The 25,735-nt window shown below is 40.0% G+C and overlaps 2 protein-coding genes and 2 non-coding genes across 11 annotated transcripts in view; 3 read left to right on the forward strand and 1 right to left on the reverse strand.

Annotated features, from left to right (window-relative positions):
* The window catches only part of COG4 (component of oligomeric golgi complex 4), a 32,078-nt gene extending 25,148 nt beyond the window's left edge, over nucleotides 1-6,930 (reverse strand). The window contains exons 1-4 of the mRNA XM_058279747.2: nucleotides 6,725-6,930; nucleotides 4,712-4,794; nucleotides 3,817-3,931; nucleotides 459-633 (exon numbers count right to left, since the gene is read on the reverse strand). Coding sequence (XP_058135730.1) covers nucleotides 459-633; nucleotides 3,817-3,931; nucleotides 4,712-4,794; nucleotides 6,725-6,895 — 544 coding nt within the window. The 5' untranslated portion in view covers nucleotides 6,896-6,930. The remainder of the gene's footprint in view (nucleotides 1-458; nucleotides 634-3,816; nucleotides 3,932-4,711; nucleotides 4,795-6,724) is intronic.
* Nucleotides 6,746-25,735, forward strand: part of SF3B3 (splicing factor 3b subunit 3) — a 58,549-nt gene continuing 39,559 nt past the window's right edge. Inside the window, exons 1-8 of one of the 8 annotated variants that reach the window (XM_071209083.1) lie at nucleotides 6,746-7,346; nucleotides 8,650-8,801; nucleotides 12,376-12,452; nucleotides 13,271-13,443; nucleotides 13,985-14,126; nucleotides 23,847-23,959; nucleotides 24,567-24,704; nucleotides 25,333-25,436. In XM_071209083.1, coding sequence (XP_071065184.1) covers nucleotides 13,414-13,443; nucleotides 13,985-14,126; nucleotides 23,847-23,959; nucleotides 24,567-24,704; nucleotides 25,333-25,436 — 527 coding nt within the window. In that variant the 5' untranslated portion in view covers nucleotides 6,746-7,346; nucleotides 8,650-8,801; nucleotides 12,376-12,452; nucleotides 13,271-13,413. Of the gene's footprint in view, nucleotides 7,501-8,649; nucleotides 8,802-12,375; nucleotides 12,703-13,270; nucleotides 13,444-13,984; nucleotides 14,127-23,846; nucleotides 23,960-24,566; nucleotides 24,705-25,332; nucleotides 25,437-25,735 lie in introns of all 8 variants that reach the window. The other 7 variants (XM_058279743.1, XM_058279741.2, XM_058279740.2 and 4 more) reach the window with 7 other exon arrangements.
* On the forward strand, nucleotides 12,844-12,923 carry LOC111759518 (small nucleolar RNA SNORD111). Its single transcript, XR_002793479.1, has one exon. It is a non-coding gene; the product is annotated as a small nucleolar RNA SNORD111 (small nucleolar RNA).
* LOC111759517 (small nucleolar RNA SNORD111) lies at nucleotides 24,244-24,334 on the forward strand. Its single transcript, XR_002793478.1, has one exon. It is a non-coding gene; the product is annotated as a small nucleolar RNA SNORD111 (small nucleolar RNA).

A 25,735-nucleotide genomic window follows, 5' to 3' on the forward strand; every position in this document is an offset into this window, starting at 1 on the left:
GATACAGAAGATCACATGGTGAACGGACACGGACAGCAAAAACAGCAAGGTGGGGGAGGGGAAATGGGAGAGGGAGGGGAAACGGAGAGGGGAAAAAAAGAAAAGAGTACTATTTACATGATGTATGAATGCATGAATGAACAGTGTGAAATTAGGCTAGAAAGACAGTGTGTCAAAATCGTGGAGAGCCTAGAATATCAGGCTAAGAATTTCATTTTATTAATAGGAAATATGGTCAAGTGGAATGAACCTGCTGGCTAGAGAATCAGACCTGGAATCTCCTTTTCCATAAAATGAGAATAATAACACCTACCCTGGGAGGTATAGGATTTAGATAGGGCCTACAACCAGACATAAAAGCATCCTAACTACAGAAGCCTTTTTCCTGGTTGAGTCTACTTAGTTCAGATTACAGATTCTTGTAACCGAACTAGAAATCAATAGTTGAGAATGCCAACCTTCTTTGCCCTGTCGGCTGAGCTCGATGACTGACTTATCCAGGCATAAGTAGCGATGAATGTGGGCTGCAGCCTGTTCATAATCCTCATTCCTCAAAGCAGTCTGAACTCCATCCATGCAGAACTTCAAGTCCAAGATATCATCAGCTCTCTGGATAGCTTGATAGAGGCGATTCTGCAAAAAGACTTGGTGCTTAGGACCAATGCCCTATTCTTTCAAACATCCCTGTCCAGGAGGTAGGATAATTCAGGAGGTGAATCCAGTTAACCATAGGTCCTTTTCAGCATTCACTGGTGAGCTCAGAAACACCACCACTACCACTCACAAAACTGTTATTGATGATGCTCAAGATCACTGACAGGTATCACACAATTCTACTTATGTGGTTGATGATTCAATTTTTATTAGAAACAGGAACAAGGATGATCGATATTTATATTTGGATGATCTATATTTATATTTGAGTTGATTTGGTACATGGTGTAAGGAAGGGGTCCACCTTCATTCTTCTGTACATGGATACTCAGTTTTCCCAGCACCATTTCTTGAAGTGAATATTCTTTCCCCACTGAGTAGCCAAATATACCAAATATTAAGTTTATAATAGAATTAGAGTGTATTTGATGCTGTGGGAACATGATATTGTAAAGTCTAGTATTAAAGTAAATGAAATGTGAAGTTATTTTTTGTTTAGCAAAAGCAACCATGTTAAAAAAAAAACCCAACACGGGAAATGGATGTGGCTCAAGGTGGTGCCTGCCTACCATATGGAAGGTCCCAGATTCGGTTCCTGGTGCTTCCTAAAGACAAGCAAGACAGCAGAGTTGACACAATGGGCTGGTGTGACAAGCTAATGAAACAAGATGACACAACGAGGAGACACAACACGGAAATACAATGAGAGACATGACAAGCAGGAAGTGGAGGTGGCTCAAGCAATTGGGCACCTCCTTCCCACATGGGAGGTCCTGAGTTCAGTTCCTGGTGCCTCCTAAAAAAAGATGAGCAGACACACAGAGAGCATCCAACAAACAGACAGAGAGAGCAGACAGCAAGTGCAAACAACGAGGAGGGGAGAAATAAATAAAAATAATATATTTTTTTAAAAAGCATATTAAAAAACCCCACCCCAACACATTAATATGTGGTTTGGTGGCAGTGTGGCCATGGAGCTTTGTGGTGAAACTATTTTTGCAGAATCTGAACAAATAAATCAGGAAGAGTTGTGTGCTATTTCACAGGGGAAAACAGAGGCTGGGAATAACTTGTTCAAGAGCCCAGATGCTATGCTTTTCAAAATAGTAGAAACTAACTACCACATGTGGCTATTAAGCACTTGAAATGTGGCAGTGCAAATTGAGATGTACTATAGGCATAAAATACACATTGGATTCCAAAACTTAGTACAAATAAAGGTAAAGTATTGCATTAATATTGTTTTACAGTAATTACACACTGAAATGGTATTTTAGATATGAACTAAATAAAACATTAAAATTTCACCTGTTTCTCTTTTTTTTAAAGATTTATTTTCTTTATTTATTCCCCCTCCTCCCTCACTGTCTGCACTTGCTCTCTGCTCTCTGTGTCCATCTGCTGTGTGCTCTCTCTCTCTGCTCATTTCTCTTTAGGAGGCATCAGGAACTAAACCCTGGACCTCCCATGTGAGAGATGCTCAATCACTTGAGTCACCTCAACTCCCTGCTTTGTTGTGTCTCTCATTGTCTTTCTTCTTTGTGCCTCCTCTTTGCATCGTCATCTTGTTGCATCAGTTAGCCACGCCTACCCATCACACCAGCTTGCTGTCTTGCTTATCTTCTTTAGGAGGCACTGGAAACTGAACTGGGGACCTCCCATGTGGCAGACGGGAACGCAACTGCTTGAACCACATCTGCTTCCCACATCTTTTTTTTTTTTTTTTCCTTTTTAAAATGGCTACTAGAAAATTTAAAATTTACATATGTGGATCATATTAGATTATTCCATTTTCTTGCCTAATTGTCCTGGCTAGAAACTCCAGTACAATGCCCAAAAGAAGTGGAGAGAGCAGGCATCCTTTTCTTTTTCCTTATCTTATGGGAAAGAAATTGATCTTTCACCATTAACTGTAATATTATTTGTGGGACTTTCGTAGATACTCTTTATCAGATTGAAGATCCCTTTTTATTCCTACTTTGCTGATTTTTTTTTTAGCATGAAAGAGTACTGAATTATGTCAAATCTTTTTTTTTTTTTGCATTTATTGAGATGATCAGTAGTTTTTGTCCTTTATTCTATTGATATATGACAATAACTGATTGTTGTTAAACCAACCTTGCATTCCTGGGATATATGTCACTTGGTCAGGGTATATAATCTTTTTAATATACTGCTGGATTTGGTTTACTAATACTTTTGTTGAGGACTTTTGGGTATATATTCCTAAGAGCTATTGATCTGGAATTTTCTTGTGATGTTGTTGTCTGGTTTTGGTATCTTGTATTAGATTTTTATTGGACTTTGCTACACTATTCTCTAACATGGTGGATTCTCTACTGCCTTCTACTAACTCAAACATCAAAAGCTCAATGGGGAAGAAGATTTGGCTCACCTGATAGAGCATCCGCCTATCACATGGGAGGTCCAGGGTTCAAACCCAGGGCCTTCTGACCCATGTGGAGCTGGCCCATGCACAGTGCTGATGTGTGCAATGAGTGCTGTGTCATGCAGGGGCGTACCCTGCATTGGGGAGCCCCACATGCAAGGAGTGTGCCCTGTAAGGAGAGCCACCCTGCGTGAAAAAAAAAAGTGCAGCCTGCCCAGGAGTGGCACCGCACACACAGAGAGCTTATGTAGCAAGATGATGCAACAAAAAAGAGATGCAGTTTCCCAGCGCCGCTGACAAGAATACAAGTGGACACAGAGAGCAGACAACTGGTGGGCATGGGGGGAAGGGGAGAGAAATAAAATAAATCTTTAAAAAACAAAAAAAAACAAAAACAAAAACAAAAGCTCAATGGATGGGAGAGGATGTGACTGAGCAGTTGAGCACCTGCCCCCACATGGGAGGTCCTGGGTTCAGTTCCTGGTGCCTTAGAAGACAAACAACTAGCAAACAATAACCAGACATTGAGCAAAACAATGAGCAGACAACAAGCAAAAACAATGAGCAGATAGCAAACAAAAACAAATGAGCAGGGAGTGGATGTGGCTCAAGGAGTTCAGCACCTGCCTCCCACAGCACCTGCCTCTCCTGGGTTTGGTTCCCAGTGTCCCCTAAAGTAAATACGATGAGCAGACAATAAGCAAAACACAATGAGCAAACAGATGAGGGTGCCATCTTGGGGGGGGGCAGGGGTGGGAGCTCAATGGAATTACCTTGGCGAGGTCAAGCTGACGGACTTTGCTGGACACATTCTCGGCTAGGTTGCAAGTAAAGGTGATCATTCCAGCCAGCTGCTTTGCATCTCCTTCAATCAACTGCAGGTTAGGTCTAGAAACAAGAATTGTTAGCACACATATATCCACTGGGGTAGAAAGTGGGTGTGAGAGATGGAAAACATTTTTGCAGATGGAGACTATGTCTTCTACTTCCTTTGTGCCTTCCCACCTTTACCTCAGTTCTTTCCATACGTGCATTTTTAAATAGAGCCTTATACTATAAACTCAGATGTTTAATAGAAAATTAAAATTTTTTTAAAGGAGGTACCAGATATTGAACCCAGCACTTGTACATGGGAGGCAGGTGCTCAACTACAGAACTGCACCTGCTCCTGAAAATTAATTTCTGTAACAACTAAAGACACCTTTAATAGGTACAAAGAATTAAACAAGAGATTCTCCTAATTGTTAAGTGAGCAAACAATATACTAACCATCTCTCTTTTGATGAGACCACAGAGTTTTATAACTGGTAAATATATAAAGTCTATAAAAACAGTGCTTCTCAATCTTGAGTTAAGCATCAGGAGAGCTTATTAAAACAGATTCTTGGGCTCCAGCCCCAGAGTTTCTGATTCAGGTTTGGCATGGGGCTGAGGGGTGTACAATTTTATTTCTAACAAGTTTCTTAGTGATGGGGGTCCAAGGACAACACAGATTTTGAGAACCACTGGACTATACATATCCTTAAGTATAAAGTTTACCTAGAAGTAATGCCCCTCTAATTTCAAACTCAACTGGCAATTTATAACAGAAAGTTAGGAAAAATAACAAGCTATTCAGTAGACCCTGGTGGAATTTACAATAGCTCTTCCTGAGATGCACAGACTCACCCCATTCGGTGGAGAGTGACCATCTTACTTTCAATGGTGTTTTGCTGTTCCAAAAGAGCATCCAACTCTCTCTCCACCACTTTCTGAAACACAGAACATCTTATCCTCAGAAGGAGCATTAAGTGTTATCAAACTCAACCACTTAGCTAAGTAAGGTGTGAATCCCATTTCAGATTTCTGCTTTCCATAATGCTCACCTGGGACTTTAACAAACAATACTTCATTTTGGGGCCTATCGCATTACATAATTATTGGTACTTTATGTTTTTTTATCTTATTCCATCTAGGAGACTAGCACTAAAGGCAGAAAATGAACAATATAATTAGCATAGTGCCTATCACAAAAAGATATCTAAAATACATCGGCTAAAGAAATAAAACTTCTAAAAGTGGCAGTTAGAAAAAAAAATCTCTTCTTGGTATAGTTAGTAGAGATAGTGACTGAGAAGCCAAGTTATTTATGTAACTTCCTTCAGTTGCTTATCTATACATGCTAGTATCTACCTCCAGGATGACTATGTGAGTCAAACAACGAAACAGGCATAAAACACTTAACATAATATGTGACGTATGGCAGGACCTCAAGAAAAGCTATTTTATTAAAATAGCCCTCTAGAATCCAGAGGGAAACTTCCCCCAGACAGATATCAAAGACGATGCTAATATTGCTCTGTTTGTGAAGATCTCATTAAATTTCTCCCCTGAAGTGTTGATTGACTCAATGAGTGTGAGCTTAGGAGTGTCAGGCCAAGAATTCTCAACTTCAAAATGTGCAACTTGTGGGAAGCAGATGTGGCTTAAGCAGTTGGGTGCCTTCCTACCACATGGGAGGTTCTGGTTTCAGTTCCTAGTGCCTCCTAAAGAGGACAAGCAAGACAGGAAGCTGATGAAACAAGATCATGCATCAAGGGGACACAACAAGGAAATACAATGAGACACAACAAGTAGGGAGTAGAGGTGGCTCAAGTGATCAAGTACTTCACTCCCACATGGGAGGTCCCAGTTTCAGTTTTTGGTGCCTCCTAAAGAGAAGACCAGCACACAATGAACAGAGAGCACAGGCACAAACAATGGGGAGGGAGGAAGAAATAAAATAAATATATTTTTAAAAAGTGCAACTTGCTGAAAAACATACTGGCAACTTCCAGAGTTGTGGCAAAATATCAGTGATCCCTCCTCCCCCCACGCTGAAACAGCCCTTTGAGCTCAACCTTACTTGAAAGTTTGGGTTGAAGAAAAGTTGTTAAAGTTTTAGATCAGTCTATATCAATCTATATCTTTCTTGTGATTGGAAATGAACCAGACTGTTGATATTCCAAAGTGAACTGGTGAATTGACAGCATGAGGTTGCTACTGAAAAGGCAGAAAGGAGACAGAATGCGTGCTGAAGGGAATTTTAGAGAAAATCCAAGCCCCTCATTTGACACAACGTCAGGGGGATTGAGAGAGTGTCTAACAGATAAAGTAACTTGTCCAAGATTAGACAGTTGTGCCTGGATCTTAAAAATTCAATCTTCTACAAAGCTGTGTATTTAACCGAGATGCTAAAATTACTCCTCCAAATCATTCCCCACAAGAGGAAGACTTAAAAATGCTTAAGTTTATTTGCATGAGGTAACGTGGTGAAAACGTTTCATCATTTTAAAGCTCCTAAACCAATGCAAAGAGGGCCTTTATTCTTGGAACCAATCGAGTTGGCAAACACTCTACCTAATTTTACTCTCGCGGAGAAATCTAGTGATCCCGAGCCAAGGATCTTGATCACTGAGGGTGGGGCTCAAGATAACTTAGTTATCAGGGAAAACACTCTTGGGGGCCTCTGACCGAGTAAAGAGAGATGACAGCGCCTTTCCCCTCCCGAAATACTCAATTATACTTCCGCTTCTCCGGTAGGTGCCTTTTTGTTTCCCCTGGCAAGAAGAAAGCTTTCCCACAGGCCGCATTTCCCAGGACTGACGGCTCCTACGCCCACGGCCCCTGGATCCTCCCGGAAGAGGAGGCTCGGCCCCCCACCTCCTCGCCGCAGAGCCGTTCGTACACAGCCTCCAATTCTTGCAGCTCTGTCAGGGAGCGAATGAACTCGGTGGAGATTTCCGAGTAGGGGCCTCTTCCCATTCCCTCAGGCAATGGGGGCGCCCCTGACAGCCTCTCAGGAGACTCGAGGTCCGCCATTTTGGGTCCCATTCAGTGCTTCCGGCTCCGCGAGGTCCCCGCCTCCGTGGGCGTGCCAGGTCCTTGGGGCTGCCCGATTGAATGCCCGACGAACTCAAGTTTTGTGTTTTTAAAGTCTACTTTTAAAAGGTGTATTGCTTTTTTGCTCTTCTAGAAAAAGTGACGATCAGAAAGTATTTTTAAATAATTTTCAATGCGGTTTGGAATCAAGACGGGAGCGTAAAAAATTACGTATATATATTCTTCAGGCGCGAGTAGGGGACTTTTTCTGCCGCGCGCCATCGGAAGGGCTTTGTTTTGAGAGCTAATGGCGATCACCGGCTGGTCGTTGCTGCTAATGGCTTAGGCCTTCAAGAAACTCAGCATCCTTCGGATATCTACGCCATCGTTCCTGCTGCAGGGTAAAGAAGCGGCCTTGGGACTTCCCTGGGCTCGGAGAGACAAGGAGCGAGCAGGTAGAAGGGTAGGTAGAGACTTTGGTGAGGGTATCTCAGGTAGGCTAGGCCCTAGAGGTAGGGCCAGGGGACGATGAGGCGATGTGAGCGTGGGGTGCGAAAATGGCTTCCTCGAACCGTTTCAAGCTGCCGTCCACAGGGAGGAAAGAGTCGTGGCCCCAAGTAAGTTTAGGAATGTCTCGCTCTTTAGACCTTGGGACTTCTGAGGCGGGGGATGTGTGAGGAATAAGGGAGACGAAACGACAAACTCGGGAAGGTGGGGAGATACTGCTCGTTAAAAGCGTATGTAGTGGAAATAGTTATAGGAGCTCATGCCCTGGCTTGAATTTCAGCGTTGGCACTCATCAGTCTCGGGCAACTTGCTTCCTCCGTAAAGCGTTTATAAAATCCTGAAGACTTTTGCAGTTTAAACAAGAAGATGCTCCTTTGTCACATGGAGAAGGGGCAGGCACAAAGGCTCTTTTTCTGATCACCAGACAGTAGATAAAACACATGGGGAAGTCGCAAAGCTTAAGTTTTGGCGGTAAATGTACATACACAGTTCCTAAATGCGAGGGTTTTGCTTTGCAGCTAATTACAAGCGATTGGGAAAATCTAAATGTTCATCTAGGATATTGGTTAAATGAGTTATGTTCACTTAGTGGAACACTCTACAGCTGTAAAATAAAAATGAGAAAGCTCTTTGTTTATTGTTACTTCCAAGATAAAATAATAACACCTAAAATGTATGTTGTGAGCGATTAACCTTTGGTTAAAAGCGGGCGAAGCAAAGTATAGTTGCATATATATATAAATATATATATATATGCATAAGGCTTCCGGAAGAATACCATATAACCTGCTAAAATTGTTCTCCCAGGGAGGCGAAGTAGGTGTCTAGGGAATGGGTTGGAGAGAGCCTTTCACTGTACTTTGAATTCTGAACTGTGTGAATGTATAGTTTATTCAAGTACAAATAGACATAATCGTATTTAGTAGCTATGACAAAAAAGCAAAGGCGCAAATTGCATAATGATGTAAATCCCTGCTCCTAACGTGTCCACCATCCATTGCTTGTTATATGACCTTAGACAAGTCATATAATTTGAGCCTCTATTTCTTTATCTATAAAATGGGTATAATGCCATGTACTGTATAGAATTCTTGTGAGGTTAGAGATAAAGCATGTAACATAGTACCTAGCATATTGAAGGCATTTTAGTGTTTGTTTTCCTCGATACACCTTGCTTGCTTTTGCCAGAAGTTTCCCTGCAGAAATATCTGTAAAAACAATTTCCCAGCTAATATTTTTCTTTTTTCATATGCCTATAGCTTGCTTTGACTCAGTACTGCTGGTGTACTCTCAAGACTTGAATTGTGGAGTTCTTCTGGGTGGCTCAGTTTTACTGCTACCATGTTCCTATACAACTTGACCTTGCAGCGAGCCACTGGCATTAGCTTTGCCATTCATGGCAACTTTTCTGGTAAGTTTTCTAGTTGCTATATTTTTGTGAATTGAGGTGAAGTCATATATGTTTTGCTTATATTTTTGGAAGGAAATGTTTTCCATTTACAAGACTAACTGAAAACAGCAGTTGGTAATTGTGGGTGAACCAAATCTGTTTTGTAATCTATGAGATTTGTTGTGAAATTGAGGTGCATTATCTACCAATTTTATGTGCTTTCCTAGCTGGCATAGTATAATAGTTTTTAGCATGAATGCATATTTCCTGGTTACCTTTTTGCCAGGTTTTGTGCTTGTTGCTGTGAGGAATAAAGTGATGTATAAGATATGTTCTTTGATTTTGAATTTAACATCAGATTGGATGCAAAGAATGTCTAACAGTGTCCCGTTAACAAAGGAGAATAGTTTAAGGAAAGGGAGGGTGAACCTTGGTTTGGTGTTTGAAGGAAGTGGGGGTTGTACAAGGAAAGAGAAGAGAAAGTTCAGTTTAGGTAGAGGGCAGTGCTTAAGTGGAGATCATTTAGCATGAGATCTTTCACTAATATTGACCTCCTACTTGTGCCATGCCTAGTAAGCCAGAATGGTGGGGTATATGTTTGGAAAAATGAATTAAGGCCAGGTAGTGAAAAAATTTGATGGTCAGTTTAAGAAAAGAAATAATAGGCAATAGAGAACTTTAGAAAAGGGTTACTAATATATATAAAAATAGAGTTCTTATTTACTCTTTGCAGATTTGACATTTGTGGGTTATGTTAATCCCACGTAATGCAGAAAGTCCATTATTGTCTGGAGTATTAGGTCATTTTGATGAGGTTCAAATCTACCAACCTACTGGGTGCTGACTGAGTAGGAGCCTAGCTGACTGACCAAACGGAATTCACAATTCAAGTTGGCATTATATTCTGTGATTATTATGACTCTTATTAAGAGATGTTTTCATTTGAATAATTTAGTTATCCCTTGCTGTGTATAGTTTTGGCATACATGAATGTGGGTATTTAGTAGTACATAATGCAGTGGTTCTTAGCTGGGTTGGAATAGGGGAATTTTTGCAAAACCAATTTTAATATTCCTAACTTTATATTTGAAAACTAAACATATTTTTTTTTCTAAAATTATAGAAAGGGAGATTTCTATTTGTTAAAGAACATTGTAATTTATATAATGTTTTACATTTTGGGGTACTTGATCTTATCTGATCCCCAAAGAATCTTTGGAAAAAAGATAGCAGGAACTTACACAGCGAGCTGACACAGCAAGATGATACAATGAGGAAACACAATGAGAGTCACAATAAGCCGGAAATGGAGGTGGCTCAAGTGATAGGGCTCCTCCCTCTCATATTAGAGGTCTCAGGTTCGGTTCCTGGTGCCTCCTAAAAAGATAAGCAGACACAGAGAGCACACTGACAGGGAGTGCAAATAATGATCGGGCCGGGGGCGGTGGAGGAGAATGTGGATAAATCTTTAAAAAAAAAAAAAAAGGCTTGAACTAGGGCAGTGTGAATGAAAGAAAATGGGGGGGTATGAATTTCCAGCATGGGTGAAAGAAAATAATGGTAACATTGACAATAGGTTAATTGAGATTGTAGAGGAAGTTTGAGGAAGAAGAACTTATTTATTTTAAATATTTAGTTTAAAGTTAATGATAACTTACCTGGGTAGAATTACGTATCAGATGGAGAGATGAGGACAAAGTTGAAAGTTAGCTGTTATGCACTTGGTGGTGTTGACTGCAGTTATGAAAGCAAACGAACTTTTTAGGAGTGAATTTAGAAATAAATTTTTTAAAAATTTCTCTCCCCTTCCCTGCTCCCTGCCCCCCAGTTGTCTACTCTCTGTGTCCATTGGCTGTGTGTTCTTCTGTGTCTGCTTGTATTCTTGTCAGTGGCACCCAGAATCTGTGTCTCGTTTTGTTGCATCATTTTGCTGCATCACCTCTCCGTGTGTGTGGTGCCACTCCTGGGCAGGCTGCACTTTTTTCACACTGGGTTGCTCTCCTTACAGGGCGCACTCCTTGTGCGTGGGGCTCCCCTACCCACTGCTGGTCATGGCACTCTGTGTGCATCAGCACTCTGCATGGGCCAGCTCATCACACAGGTCAGGAGGCCCTGGGTTTGAACCTTGGATCTCCCATGTGGTAGGCCCTCCCTATCCATTGGACCAACTCCACTTCCCATAAATTTAGAAATAGAAATATATTAGATGACAGCCTTAAAAGGTCTTTGAGACACCACTTTAAATTGCAGAAAGTTTCTATGATAATTTCTTAGAAAAACAGCCTTAAAGATGCATAAGAAAGAAAAAGCTTTTGGAAAACTTAAGTCTTAAAAAACGAAATATTACATGGTAATTTCCTTTGCAGACAAGTCCTGATTCTACAGATTGATGACAAATCTCAGGAAGTACCTTGTGTGACTATTTTGAAAAAGCTGTCTTTGATATTGTTTTTTGTGTATTTTTTTTGTTTCTTTTACTTTTTTGATAGTGCTTTTGTAAAATCATTTCAATTCTAGTAGGAATACCTTTTCAAATACGTTAACGTAAAATACTGAGCCCCTTAGTTTTAATTGTCTACTTTTTTTTTTTTTGGCATTTATTTATTTTGTTAGAGAAGTTGTGGGCTTACAAAACAATCATGCATAATGTGCAGAATTCCCATTATCACTCCTCTACCAACACTTTTTTTGTTGTGCAATATTTGTTACAGTTATGAAAGAATGTGATCAGGCTGTTAAACCACTATGATCCATAGCTAAAACTTGTTATATTTTTTCCCTACACCCCCTAATATTAACACTATTTATTAGTGGTGAATGTTTGTTATAGTTTATGAGAGAACACTCTCATATTTGTACTGTTAACCACAATCCATTTTCTACCACATGGTTCACTGTGTTATATAGTCCCATGCCTTATACATTCTATCCAAAGCGTACACTCAGGGAAGCAGATTTGGCCCCATGGATATGGCATCCGCCTACCACATGGGAGGTCTAAAGTTCAAACCCAGGGCCTCCTGACCTGTGTGATGAGCTGGCCCACGTGCAGTGCTGATGTGTGCAAGGAGTGCCATGACACGCAGTGATGTCCCCCGCATAGGGGAGCTCCACGCGCAAGGAGTGTGCCCTGTAAGGAGAGCCGCTCCACACAAAAAAGATGCAGCCTGCCCAGGAGTGGCGCCGCACACACGGAGAGCTGACGCAGCAAGATGACGCAACAAAATGAGACACAGATTCTGGGTGCTGCTGACAAGAATACAAGCGGACACAGAAGAACACAGAGCGAATGGACACAGAGAGCAGGCAGCTGGGGGGTGTGGTTAGGGAAGGGGAGAGAAAAAAAATCCAAAGTGTACACTAGGTGTCTCTCACTTCCATCACAGAGTTGTGCAGTCATCAGTCACCACAGTAAACCTTCGGACATTTTCCTTAGTCCACAAGAAAAAATCCCATACTCCCCTATTATTGACCCTTAATGTTTATATAGTGCCTTTAATTATGTTTGCTATTTTTGGTATTTTTTATCCATCCAGGTTACTTTTTAGACTAGTTCTGGTTACTTACAATCTTCCGTTATCCTTTGGCGATCTAGGAACCAAACAACAGGAAATTGTTGTTTCCCGTGGGAAGATCTTGGAGCTGCTTCGCCCTGACCCCAACACTGGCAAAGTACACACCCTTCTAACTGTGGAAGTGTTTGGTGTTATCAGGTCTCTCATGGCCTTTAGACTGACAGGTGGCACCAAAGACTACATTGTGGTTGGCAGTGACTCAGGTCGGATTGTAATCCTAGAGTACCAGCCATCTAAGAACATGTTTGAGAAAATTCACCAAGAAACTTTTGGCAAGAGTGGATGCCGCCGCATCGTTCCTGGCCAGTTTTTGGCTGTGGATCCCAAAGGGCGTGCTGTTATGATTAGTGAGTGACTTTTCAGTTTCCCTTCTTTTTGGAAATAGGTATTTTTCAAGTCAAACCAAAATAATTAATTTCTTAGTTTACTCCCCCAAAACTGCGGTGAATTATCTTGTATTTCTAGACAGTGAATATGGTTGCTTTCATCAGCCTGAAGTGATGATTCACATTCATGTCTCTTCTCTGATAAATCTCTTGAAGACAGTTCTGTGTATCTGATCAGGCCTCTGGAAGGAGACCCTCTCTTAGCAATTCCTAAAATCACTAGATCTCATTCAAATAATATAACAATTTTATGAATTATATATAGTTCAGTTTCCCAGTATTCTTAAGCGTGTAGCATATTAAAAGTTTAAGAACCCTGTTAGGCAGTAGGAGGCAAAATAATGCTGTTGGTCTAGTCTGATGACATAGAGCAGAATCTTGTGTAAATACACTTAGAGTTAGTGCTGGCTGTTACTAAGAATAGTAATTGTATGTGTGCGTGTGTGTATGTGTATGATCATGATTTGATATTCTGTAAGCTCCTCTTATTACCTGAACATCTTTTATGTTTTGTTTCCGTCGACTTCAGGTGCCATTGAGAAACAGAAATTGGTCTATATTTTAAACAGAGATGCTGCAGCCCGCCTGACCATTTCATCTCCTTTGGAGGCCCACAAAGCAAATACTTTGGTATATCATGTGGTTGGAGTAGACGTAGGATTTGAAAATCCAATGTTTGCCTGTTTGGAAATGGATTATGAGGTAAGCAGGATCATGTTTCTTTCTTCCAGTCACCTCAGTATTCTCCTGGGATTGTTTTCTTTGGTATTCTTATCTTGTATCTGTCCTGTTAGCAGATCTTCTGTATTCCAGATACTTTACTGAAATTCTTTGGAATGTTTAGAGCTTAATTGACTATAATATCACTTTGTTCTGATATGAATAATCTTTCTATGGAAACAAGACATTTATTGGGAAAAGGTTTATGAGAAAGGAGGTGGGAGCTATATTTGGAGTGTTTTTTTCACAGAGATGTAGTAAAAGCCAGAACATACCATGCTTTGAATTGAAGGCAGTGTCCTTTAGTAGAGGGAGCCCTGGATTCAGAATTAGGAGGCCTGGGGTTCTTGCTTCAGCTCTTCTATTACGTAGTAGTGTGAACCTTGGCAAACCATTTGGCGTCTGTGGACCTCTTTACTCTTTTGTAAAATGGAGGCAGGCATCTGGAATGTCTTTTCCAGTTATAAAAAATTTTTTTTTATTTTATCCTACTGATTAGTCTTTGTGTCACTATACTTTATAGGAAGCAGACAATGATCCAACAGGAGAAGCAGCAGCTAATACTCAGCAGACGCTCACATTCTATGAGTTAGACCTTGGTTTAAACCACGTGGTCCGGAAATACAGTGAACCTTTGGAGGAACATGGCAACTTCCTTATTACAGGTATTTTTCTCTCAGAACTGCACCGTACACTCTTGTTTGGCTCATTTTATGCCCAAACTTAGGAGAGTTTACTTAATAGAGTGTGAAAATTCATATATTTGTAGTAAACCTGAGTGCCTTGTTTTGTGTTTTGGCTAGGTTAGAAGTTCATGTAGGGGAGTAGGTCTGGCTCAAGTGGTTGAGCACCTGCCTCCCACATGGGAGGTATCAGTGTTCATTCCTGGTGCCTCCTGAAAGAACAAAAACACAATAAGCACAAAAAGCATGCCTGTGCGGCAAGCCAGTGCCCGCGCGAGTGCCATGCTGTGAACCAGTGCCTGCATGAGTGTACCTATGTGAGTATCTGTGTGATGAGTGAGTGCCCCGTGCAAGTGAGTCAAACAGAAAGATGATTACACATCAAAAGAGAGAAAAGGGGAGCGTCAAGGTGAAGCGCAGCAGAAACCAGTAACTGAGGTGGTACAATTGACACGGAACCTCTCTCCCCATCAGAGATCTCCAGGATCAAATCCCAGTGAATCCTAGAGGAGAGAAAATGAGAAGAGAACACAGCAAAAATAGCAGGGCGGGAGGAGCAGGAGGGGAAATAAATATTTAAAAAACAACAACAACACAACAAGCAAAATAAAAGAAAAAACCAATTCAGGGAAGCGCTGTGGCTCAGTGGTTGAGTCCTGACTTCCCACATAAGAGGTCCAGGATTCAATCCTTAGCTCCAGGACCTCAAAAAAAAAAAAAATTCAGGTGGTATGCAGTATTGTGTGGATAAAGAGAATCAGTTTCTTAGTTTCTCATATTCTAGTGGTGGCAGGGAGGAACAGACTAGGAGAGCACTCGGCTTGCAATATTGATCACTTTTTAAAAAATATCTATTTCTCAAATATACTGGATACGTATAATTTTTTGAATCATACAATATGTTGTATTATATGTTTGGTTCATAGTAACACAGTCATACAGTATTTGTCCTTTTCTGTCTGGCTTGCTTCACTCATCATAATTTCTTCCAGGTTCATACATGTTGTCATAAGCTTTAAGACTTCAATTTTTCTTTCACCTGCATAATATTCCATCATGTGAATACACCAGCTTATCTCTTCGTTGGTTGACGGACACCTGGGCTGTTGCCAACTTTTGGCAATCTTGAATAATGCTGTTTTGAAAATCAGTGTGCAGATGTATGTTCGTGTATCAGCTCTCAGTTCTTCTGGGTATATAACCAGTAGTGATATTGCAGGGTCGCCTGGCAAGTCTATATTCAACTTTTTTAGGAACTGCCAAACAGTCCTCCACAGTGGCTGTATCATTCTGCATTCCCATCAGCAGTGAATAAGCAGTGATGTGTAACACTTGTAGTTCTCTGTCTTTTTAATAGTGGCCAGAATTCTGATAGGTATGAAATGATACCTCATTGTAGTTTCAATTTGCATTTCCCTAATCATTAGTAATGTTGATGATTTCTTCATGTGTTATTTTGCTATTTGTATTTCTTCCTTTGACAAATGTCTATCCAGGTATTTCGCCTATTTTTTAGTTGGGTTGTTTGTCTTTTTATTGTTGAGTTGTAACATCTCTTTATATATCCTAGATATTAAACACTTACCTGACATGTGATTTCCAAATATTCTCTCCCATTGAGTGGGCTGCCTTTTCACCCTTTTGACAAAGTCCTGTAAGGTGCAAAAGTGTTTTAATTTTGAGGCGGTCCCATTTATCTATTTTTTCTTTGTTGTGCGTGCTTTGGGAGTAAGGTCCAAGAAACCACCACCTACTACAAGTTCTTGAGGATGTTTCCCTACATTGTCTTCTAGTAGTTTTATGGTCCTGGCTTTTATATTTAGGTCTTTAATCCATTTTGAGTTGATTCTTATATAGGGAGTGAGATAGGGGTCTTCTTTCATTCTTTTGGTTGTAGATGTCCAGTTGTCCCAGAACCATTTATTGAAAAGATGGTTTTGTTCCATGAACATTGATTTGGTAGGTTTGTCAAAAACCAGTTGACTGTATAGGTGAGGGTTTATTTCTGCGTTCTCAATTCTCTTCCCCTGATGGATGTGTCTGGCTGCATGCCAGTACCATGCTGTTTTGACCACTGTGGCTTTTTTAATATATTTCAAGATCAGGCAGTGAAATTCCTCGGTTTTTTTATTTTTATTTTTATTTTTATTTTTATTTTTATGCTTTTGGCTGTTCAGATGCACTTTCTCTTCCAAATGAATATGGCAGTTGCCGTTTCTAATTCTGTTAAGTAAGCTTTTGGGTTTTTGATTGGTACTGCATTGAATCTGTAAATCAGTTTGGATAATATTGACATCCTAACTATATTTATTCTTGCAGTCCACAAACACGGAATGTCTTTCCATTTGTTTAGGTCTTTTAAAATTTCTGCATATAGGCCCTATACTACTTTGGTTAAATTAATTCCTAGATATTTGAATATTTTTGTTGCTATTGAAAATGGAATTTTCCCTCTGATTTCCTCAGATTGTTCAGTACTAGCATACAAAAACATGACTGATTTTTCTGTGTTGATTTTGTATCCAGCTACTTTGCTGAACTCATTTATTAACTCAGGTAGCTTTGTCGTGGATACTTCAGGATTTTCTAAGTACAGGATCATGTCATCTGCAAACAGTGAGAGTTTTCCTTCCTCTTTTCCAATTTGGATGCCTTTACTTTTTTTTTTCTTGTCTAATTGCGCTAGCGAGAACTTCTGGTACAATACTGAATAACAGTGATGTCAGTGGGCATCCTTGTCTTGTCCCTGATCTTAGAGGGAAAGCTTTCAACCTTTCCTCATTGAGTACGATGTTGGCTTTGGGTTTTTCATATATGCTTTTCATAATATTGAAGATATGAAGTATCTTTGAAGTGTTCTTATCAAAAAGGATACTGGATTTTGTCAAATGCCTTTTGTGCATTAACTGAGAAGATTATGAGGTGTTTTTTTTTTAGATTTGTTATTTATTTTATTTCCCCCCGTTGTCAGCTCTCTGTGTCCATTCACTGTGTGTTCTTCTGTGTCTGCTTGCATTCTTGTCAGTGGCACCGGGCATCTGTGTCTTTTTTTGTTGCCTTACCTTGCTTCATCAGCTCTCCGTGTGTGGCCCTGCTCCTGGGCAGGCTGCGCTTTTTCCGCTCAGGGCGGCTCTCCTTGCTCTGGGGCGCACTCCTTGTGCGTGGGGCTCTCCTACGTGGGGGACACCCCTGTGTGGTACGGCACTCCTTTCGTGCATCAGCACTGTGCATGGGCCAGCTCACCACACAGGTAAGGAGGCCCTGGGTTTGAACCCTGGACCTCCCATATGGTAGGCGGATGCTTTATCACTTGAGCCAAATCTGCTTCCCTAATCATGAGACTGTTTTCCTTCAATTTGTTAATGTGGTGTATTACGTTGATTGATTTTCTTATGTTGAACCAGCCTTGTGTACCAGAAATAAATCCCACTTGGTCATGATATGTCTTTTTTTTTTTCCTTCTGGAAACAGAATGGTGGGATATATAAAAGTCTCTTGATAAGCTGCTGGATTTGATTTGCAAGTATTTTGTTGAGAATTTTTCCATCTATATTCATTAGAGAGATTAGCCTGTAATTTTCTTTTCTTGTATCGTTATCTGGCTTTTGTATTAGGGTGATGTTGGCTTCATAAAATGTGTTGGGTAATTTTCCCTCCTCTTCAGTTTTTTGGAAGAGTTTAAACAGGATTTGTGTTCATTCTTTTCGAAATGCTTGATAGAATTCACCTGTGAAGCCGTCTGGTCCTGGACTTTTCTTTGCTGGGAGATGTTTGATGATGGATTCAATCTCCTTAAATGTGATTGGTTTGTTAAGTTCATGTATTTCTCGTAGTGTCAGTGTATGTTGGTTGTGCATTTCTGGAAATTTGTCCATTTCATCTAGGTTGTCTAGTTTGTTGGCATACAGGTTCTCATAATATTTCTTTTTATTTCTTTGGGGTCAGCTGTAACTTCCCCCCTTTCATTTTTTTTTTTTTTTCTTTTTAAATTTTATTTTATTCATTTTTTAAAAAATATTACATTAAAAAAATATGAGGTCCCCATTCACCCCCACTGCCCCCACCCCACCATTCCCTCCACAGTAGCGCACTCCCCCATCATCATGACACATCCATTGCATCTGGTGAACCCTTTCATTTCTGATTGTATTTATTTGCATCTTCTCTCTTTTTTTGTTAGTCTAGCTAGGGGTTTATCAATTTTATTGATCTTCTCAAAGAACCAGCTTTTGGTTTTGTTGATTTTCTCTTATTTTTTTGTTCTCAATTTCATTTATTTCTGCTCTAATCTTTATTATTTCTTTCCTTCTTGCTTGCTTTGGGATTGGTTTGCTGTTCTTTTTCTAGTTTCTTTAGTTCAGTTAAATCTTTGAGTTTAGCTGTTTTTTTAATGTAGGCATTTAGGGCTATAAATTTCCCTCTCAAGTCTGCCTTCGCTGTATTCCATAAGTATTAATAAGTTGTGTTCTTATTTTCATTTCTCTCATTATATTTACTGATTTCACTTGCAATTTCTTCTTTGACCTATTGACTGTTTAGGAGTGTGTTGTTCAGCTTCCATACCTTTGCAGATTTACTTTTTTCCTGTCTACTATTGATTTCCAGTTTCATTCCATTATGAACTGAGACGGTACTTTGTGTATTTGTTGAGCCCTGCATTGTGCCCTAACATGTGGTCTATCCTGGACAAAGATCCGTGGGTACTTGAGAAAAATGTTTACCCACTGAGTTTGGATGCAGTGTTCTGTGTATGTCTTAGGTCTAACTCATTTATCATATTGTTCAAGTTCTCTGTTTCCTTGTTGATCTTCTGTCTAGTTGTTCTATCTAATGATGTGTGAGTGGGGTCTTGAAGTCTCCAACCATTGTACAGATGTCTATTTCTCCTTTCCGTTTTGCCATTTTGTCTCATGTATTTTGGGGCACCCTGGTTAGGTGGATAGGTATTTACGACTTAGATCTTCCTGGTGGATTGTCCCTTTTATTAATGTTCAATGGCCTTCTGTATCTCTTAAAACATTTTTTGCATTTAAAGTCTGTTTTATCCAATATTGGTATAGCCACTCCTACTCTTTTTTTTATTACTATTTGCATGGAGTATCTTTTTCCATCCCTACACTTTTACCCGGTTTGTATCCCTGGGTCTAAGGTAAGTTTCTTGTAAGCAATATATGGGTTGCTCATGTTTTTTTATCCATTCTGTCAGCCTGTGTCTTTTGATTTGGGAGTTTAATCTATTCACATTCAATGATGTTACTGTAAATGCACTATTTACTTCCTCCATTTTATTCTTTGGTTTTCGCATGTCATATCTTACTTTTGTCAAGTTTTTTTACTCTTTTGGCTATCCTTTCTGCTATTCTTCCCTTTATACTCACCTCCAAGCCTGTCTTTCTTGTCTTTTTCTTTTAGGGTCTAAGACTTCCTTTAGTATTTCCTGCAAAGGTGGATTCTTTTCTGCAAACTCTCTTACTTTCTATTTGTTTGTGAATAATTTATACTCACCTTCATATTTGAAGGACAATTTTGCTTGATAAAGAATTCTCAGCTGGCATTTTTTCTCTTTCAGTATCCTATTTGTATCATACCACGGTCTTCTTGCCTCCATGATTTCTGAAGAGAAATCTCTGCCCTTCTACATGATGATTTGCTTCTTCCTTGCTGCTTTGATAATTTTCTCTTTATCTTTGACATTTGACATTCTAAGTAGTATATGTCTTGGAGTAGGTCTATTTGGATTTTTTCTGATTGGGATATAGTTCACTTTTTTAGTGAGAGTTGGGAAATCTTCATCTGTTATTTCCTTAAATACTCTTTCTGCTCCCTTTCCTTTCTCGTCTACTTCCGGAGCTCCCATGACATCTCTGTTTTTGCATTTTGTGTTGTCATTCAAATCTCTGAGCCCCTGCTCAATTTTTTCCATTCTTTTCTCTCAGTTCTTTTCTTTCTTCAGTTTTAGTTGTTCTGTGTTTGGTATCACTTATTTCTTCTGTCATTTTGAGTCTGCTCTTGTATGCCTCATATGTGTTTTTGGTCTCACCTGTTGTGTCTTTCATTGCTATGAGCTCTGTTACTTTTCTCTTCAGGATTTCAAATTCTTCTTTATTTTCTCTCCTCTAGGATTCATCAGGATTGAATCCTGGAGACCTCATATAAAGTGAGAGGTTCCCTGTCAATTGTACCCCCTCAGTTCCTGGTTTCTGCTGTGCTTCACCTTGACCTCTCCCCTTTTCTCTCTTTTGATGTGTCATCATCTTCCTGCGTGACTTACTCGGGTGATGTACTGGCTCACCACGCGGGCACTTGTGCAGGCACTGGCTTGCCACGCGGGCATGCTTTCTCTTCTTTTTCATCAGGAGGCCCCAGGGATCAAACCCAGGTCTCCGCATATGGTAGGCGGAAAGCTGTCACTTGAGCCATATCCACTTCCCTCAATGTCTTGATGTCGTTTATCTCTTTGACTTTATTGTCTTTCATGTCATTAATTTGATTTTGGAAATTTGTGTGCATCTCGCTGATTAGTTTTTTGAAATTCTGCATCTCTCCTGTGCTTTGATACATTCCTTTTCTTGGGCCATGTCTTCTATTTTCTTAGTGTGGCTTACGATTTTTTGCTGATATCTAGGCATCTGATTAGAATGTAATTTATTCAGATGCTCAGTTTTTCTTTTGTAGGGATTTAGTGGCAGGAGGCTGTGTGTTAATCACTACTCTTTGATTCTTGGCTCAACCTGGATTGTTCGGATTGGTTACTCAAAACTGGGCAGTGGGGAAACGGACTTGGCCCAGTGGTTGGGGCATCCGTCTACCACATGGGAGGTCCGCGGTTCAAACCCCGGGCCTCCTTGACCCGTGTGGAGCTGGCCCATGTGCAGTGCTGATGCGTGCAAGGAGTGCCGTGCCATGCATGGGTGTTCCCCGTGTAGGGGAGCCCCAAGTGCAAGGAGTGTGCCCCGTGAGGAGAGCCGCCCAGCGCGAAACAAAGTGCAGCCTGCCCAGGAATGGCACCGCCCACACTTCCCATGCCGCTGACGACAACAGAAGCGGACAAAGAAACAAGACACAACAAATAGACACAGAGAACAGACAACCAGGGAAAGGGGGGGGGTTAAATAAAATAAATAAATCTTAAAAAAAAAAACAAAACAAAACTGGGCAGTGGACCCCGTAATTGGTTGTAGAGTCACTTTGTAGGGCCTTTGAGAGGCTGTTTGGATCACTGTAGCTTTGTAATATGTTTTTGATTACTATTAACATCTGTGACATTTTGGCTGCACTCTTTACCTCTTAATAAGAAAATCAAAACCCAGTTCTTTGGCAAGACAAATGACAGGCAGACCTAACAAGATAAAACTATAAGCCCGTGAATTTGAAGACCTAATTTAAATGGAAATGTTTTTAAAAACTGTTAACAAAGTTGATCCAAGAAGAAATTATATACCTGAGTAGGCCAGTATCCTTTTAAGAATTTGAAACAATAGTCAAAAACCTCCCCCAAAAAAGACTTAAGATCCAGAATTTTCAGGGAAACCATTATCATACCGTAATGGATATACTGCCTAAAAAGTTTCTCCAGAGATAGAAAGAAGAAAAGCCACTGAACTGCTATATGTGCCAAATAAACTTCAGTATCAAAACTGGAGAAGAATGATAAAGTTTTTAGGCTAGTTTCACTTATGATTGTAGTTATAAAAATCTTAACATTTTAGCAAATCAAGTTAACTGTTTTAAATAGACTATAGCTCATCTCAACTGAGTAAGATTTTTATAGGATCTCAAAGATGGTTCAGCAATAGAAAGAATCCGTTTAATTCATTAAGACTAAATAGGACAACTACTTGTGGTCATCTAAATTTCAGCATCCTTGGTGATGACAGTGATTCAGTCCTTTGAATCATTTACACTTAAGTTTATACTTACGGGAAACGGACTTGGCCCAGTGGTTAGGACGTCCGTCTACCACATGGGAGGTCCGCGTTTCAAACCCCGGACCTCCTTTGACCTGTGTGGAGCTGGCCCATGTGCAGTGCTGATTTGTGCAAGGAGTGCCGTGCCACGCAGGGGTGTCCCCTGCGTAGGGGAGCCCCACGCGCAAGGAGTGCGCCCCATAAGGAGAGCTGCCCAGCGCGAAACAAAATGCAGCCTGCCTAAGAATGGTGCAGCTTGCCTAAGAATGGCGCCGCCCACACGGAGAGCTGACACAACAAGATGACGCAACAAAAAAGAAACACAGATTCCTGTGCAGCTGACAACAACAGAAGCGGACAAAGAAACAAGACGTAGCAAATAGACACAGAACAGACAACTGGGTTGGGGGGGTGGGGGGGGACAAATAAATAAATCTTTTTTTTTTTAAAGTTTACACTTTGTGACTAATTTAAGACAAGATTTATTTTATTGGGGAGGATTTTTAAGAATATACAAGAAAGCCCTTGTCTTTGGCTATTAAATCTTAGGAAGAGACTTTGTACATTAAGCAGGTGAACTTTGGAAAATGCACTTTACGTTTCATTACTTGCTGCAATATGTTATCATACCTTTCATATATGAGGTCCTTGCTCAATCCACCAATAATATTTGTTGTCTCCTATCAGTATGTGCTATGTCAACTTGAGGCTGCAGTTGAGAAAAATTAAATGTAGTGCCTCCCTTCATGGAGGTTTGAGTCAAGTGGGGAATACAGACAAGTAACCAAAACATTGCCATACAGCGTGTCAAGTGCCATGACAGTGTAGAGTAGGAGTTCCTAACCCTAGGAGAGGAAGGAAGTATGTTAGAGAAAGCTTTCTGGAGAAGTATTCTCAAGTTGAAACCTAAGGACTAATTTCGAGTTAGCTAAGTATAGGGGAATGATGGTGGTAGTTTCTGTTACAGTCAAAAGAAATAGCATGTACAGCAGCTCAAATGCAAGAAAGAGCATGATCCAGTCAAAGGATGAAAACTCATCTTATTGGCTCTTATTGGGTAGGAGTAGCTGTGGGGATGGTAGCTATTGAAGGCTATTAGGCAGGGAATAATTTCATAAGATTGACATTTTAGAAAGATTACTTGCTTACATTTTGGTTAATGGAGTGGAGGATAGTTAAGACTTTAAGCTGTGAGACTGGTTAGAAAACTATTTCACTGTCAAGGGATGGTAGCAGCGTGAGAGAAATGGATTAGATTTGAGAGCTGCTAAGGAGGTGGAATCAGGGCTGAAGGAGGGAGGATTGTAGGAAGGAGGCAAGTGAAGGTTGACACCCAGGTTTCTAGTTTGACTTAGTGGTGGATGGTGGTATTCTCTTGAGATAGAGGATCCAGAAAGTAGAAAAGATTTGGGAAGGAACTTGACTTTGTTTATGAACATACTGCATTTTTGAGTATGCAGTATGGAACCGCACACTGAGGAACATCTGTGTGGAAGTATCCAGTAGGCAGTTGGATTATAGGTCTGAGGCTGAGAACTGTCTGGGCTAGAGATAAAAATTTAGACATGTTATCAAATATCTGGACAGGTGCTGGATGAGATTGCCCAAACCTTATATATAAACACAGACTGCTCCATCCTTATCTAGCTTAGCTGTCAGGGAAAAGAAACACATGGAATATTTCTCAGCTTACACCGTATCTTCATCAGGTTGTATCGAGGAGAGAAGGAATTGAAAGCTAAATTGTAGTTCATAGTTACATCAAGTCACTGCTAAGTTTTATTTTCTCTGACAGTCCCAGGCGGGTCAGATGGTCCAAGTGGAGTGCTGATCTGCTCTGAAAACTATATCACCTATAAGAACTTTGGTGACCAACCAGATATTCGCTGCCCAATTCCCAGAAGAAGGGTAAGGCCTTTTTTTGCTTTAAGAGAAAAAATATTTGTATTTGTGAAATGAACTAATTTTTTGTAATTACAATGTTAACAGTTTTAGTTTCTTCGTAAATTTTTAATTTTCAACAAAGCTGGTAAAATATTTTAGTAAAAGCAAAACAAGTTCTTTGAGAAAGGGAATTAAATCCCAAAATCATAGCCAACAGGCACCTTTTGGGAATCAAGGAAGTTGATATAGAATAGGACCAATGACAGTTTGGATGGTAGCATTGTGGTTGTATGTGAGTGTATTATTCACAGTCTGAAATGATGATTCTTTAAATTTCATGTCTCTTCTCTGACATTTTTTTCTGGAGATAGTTTTGACCTTACTGATCTGATCAGACTATACAATGGAATTGTGGCTCTTTGGTATGCAAGCTTTCATATATTTCCAGCAGACAAGGATTTTTAACTACACTATTTTACTGCCCTGCTGGTGGGCTGCTCCAGGTCAAAGTTTGTATAGAGAGGTTTCAGGTGCCTCTGAATCTTCTGTGGCCTGTATGATCCTTGTTGTTAACAGCCAAAATCCAAGTAGTACACATTTTTAAGATGGTTGTGTGCTTGACTTTTTCTAGAATGACCTGGATGACCCTGAAAGAGGAATGATTTTTGTCTGCTCTGCTACCCATAAGACCAAATCAATGTTCTTCTTTTTGGCGCAAACTGAGCAGGGAGATATTTTCAAGATCACTTTGGAGACAGATGAAGATATGGTAAGCAGACCATGGATTGGAGGGGAAAACGAAGTAGTTGCCTAAGGTGTTTAAGCTTTTAAAACTCTGGACTGGTATATATGAATGCAGGTTTTCTCTCTTGGTTAACAGAGTTCTGATCTGATAATCTCATCTATAATAATGTAAGACTTGGCCATGCCACTTTCTAGTGATTATTTTCAAGTGGTAGAAATTGGTTTGATTAACAATAGAAAGCTCTTTGTGTCTCCTGTAAACTGGTAATAAACACAAACCTTTATTTCTTTCATCCTACTGATGAGCTCCCTAAATGATTGGGGAATATCTTAGATAACATCTGTTCAGATAAGGGTCAACAGACTTTTGTTAAGACCATAAAGTGTAAATACTTTGCGTTTTTATTGGCCAGATGGTCTCTCTTAACTTTGCTATTGTAGCACTAAAAGCAGCCATAACGAATATACAAATGAATAGGTATGGCTGGTTAGAGAGCTGTAATTTGCTGGCCTCTAATTTAGATATAAAATTAAATACAGTATTTTATTTGCTACTCTGCTTATTCTGTTTATTTTACAATAATACTGGGCTCCCGCTGTGGCCTGACTTCACTTGCCTACACATCAGAATCTTTTTTTCCTCCCCACTCCAGGTTACTGAGATCCGCCTCAAGTATTTTGATACTGTGCCTGTTGCTGCCGCCATGTGTGTGCTTAAAACAGGCTTCCTTTTTGTAGCATCAGAATTTGGAAACCAGTGAGTAATTCTTTTATTATTGAAATTCACCACAATTGTTATAAAAATGGGTATGATGGAGGTGTGACTTTAAGTCTAAGGGTTTTTAACAAGAATATTTTCAGTCCTTTAAAAACAAAAGTTTTACATCCTTTGTCTTGGTTATCTTCATCTTCATTAGCTTAAAGCCATCCCACTGTAGGTGGCTACACAAATATATCTTTACAAGTGATGTCTCTCCTGAGCTATTTGCTGGATATTTCATGAATAAATATTGAGTTAGGACTTTGTTTTACATGAACTCCACACATGTGAATTGT

Source organism: Dasypus novemcinctus, chromosome 18 (assembly GCF_030445035.2).
Source record: "Dasypus novemcinctus isolate mDasNov1 chromosome 18, mDasNov1.1.hap2, whole genome shotgun sequence".
NCBI classification, from domain to species: domain Eukaryota; kingdom Metazoa; phylum Chordata; class Mammalia; order Cingulata; family Dasypodidae; genus Dasypus; species Dasypus novemcinctus.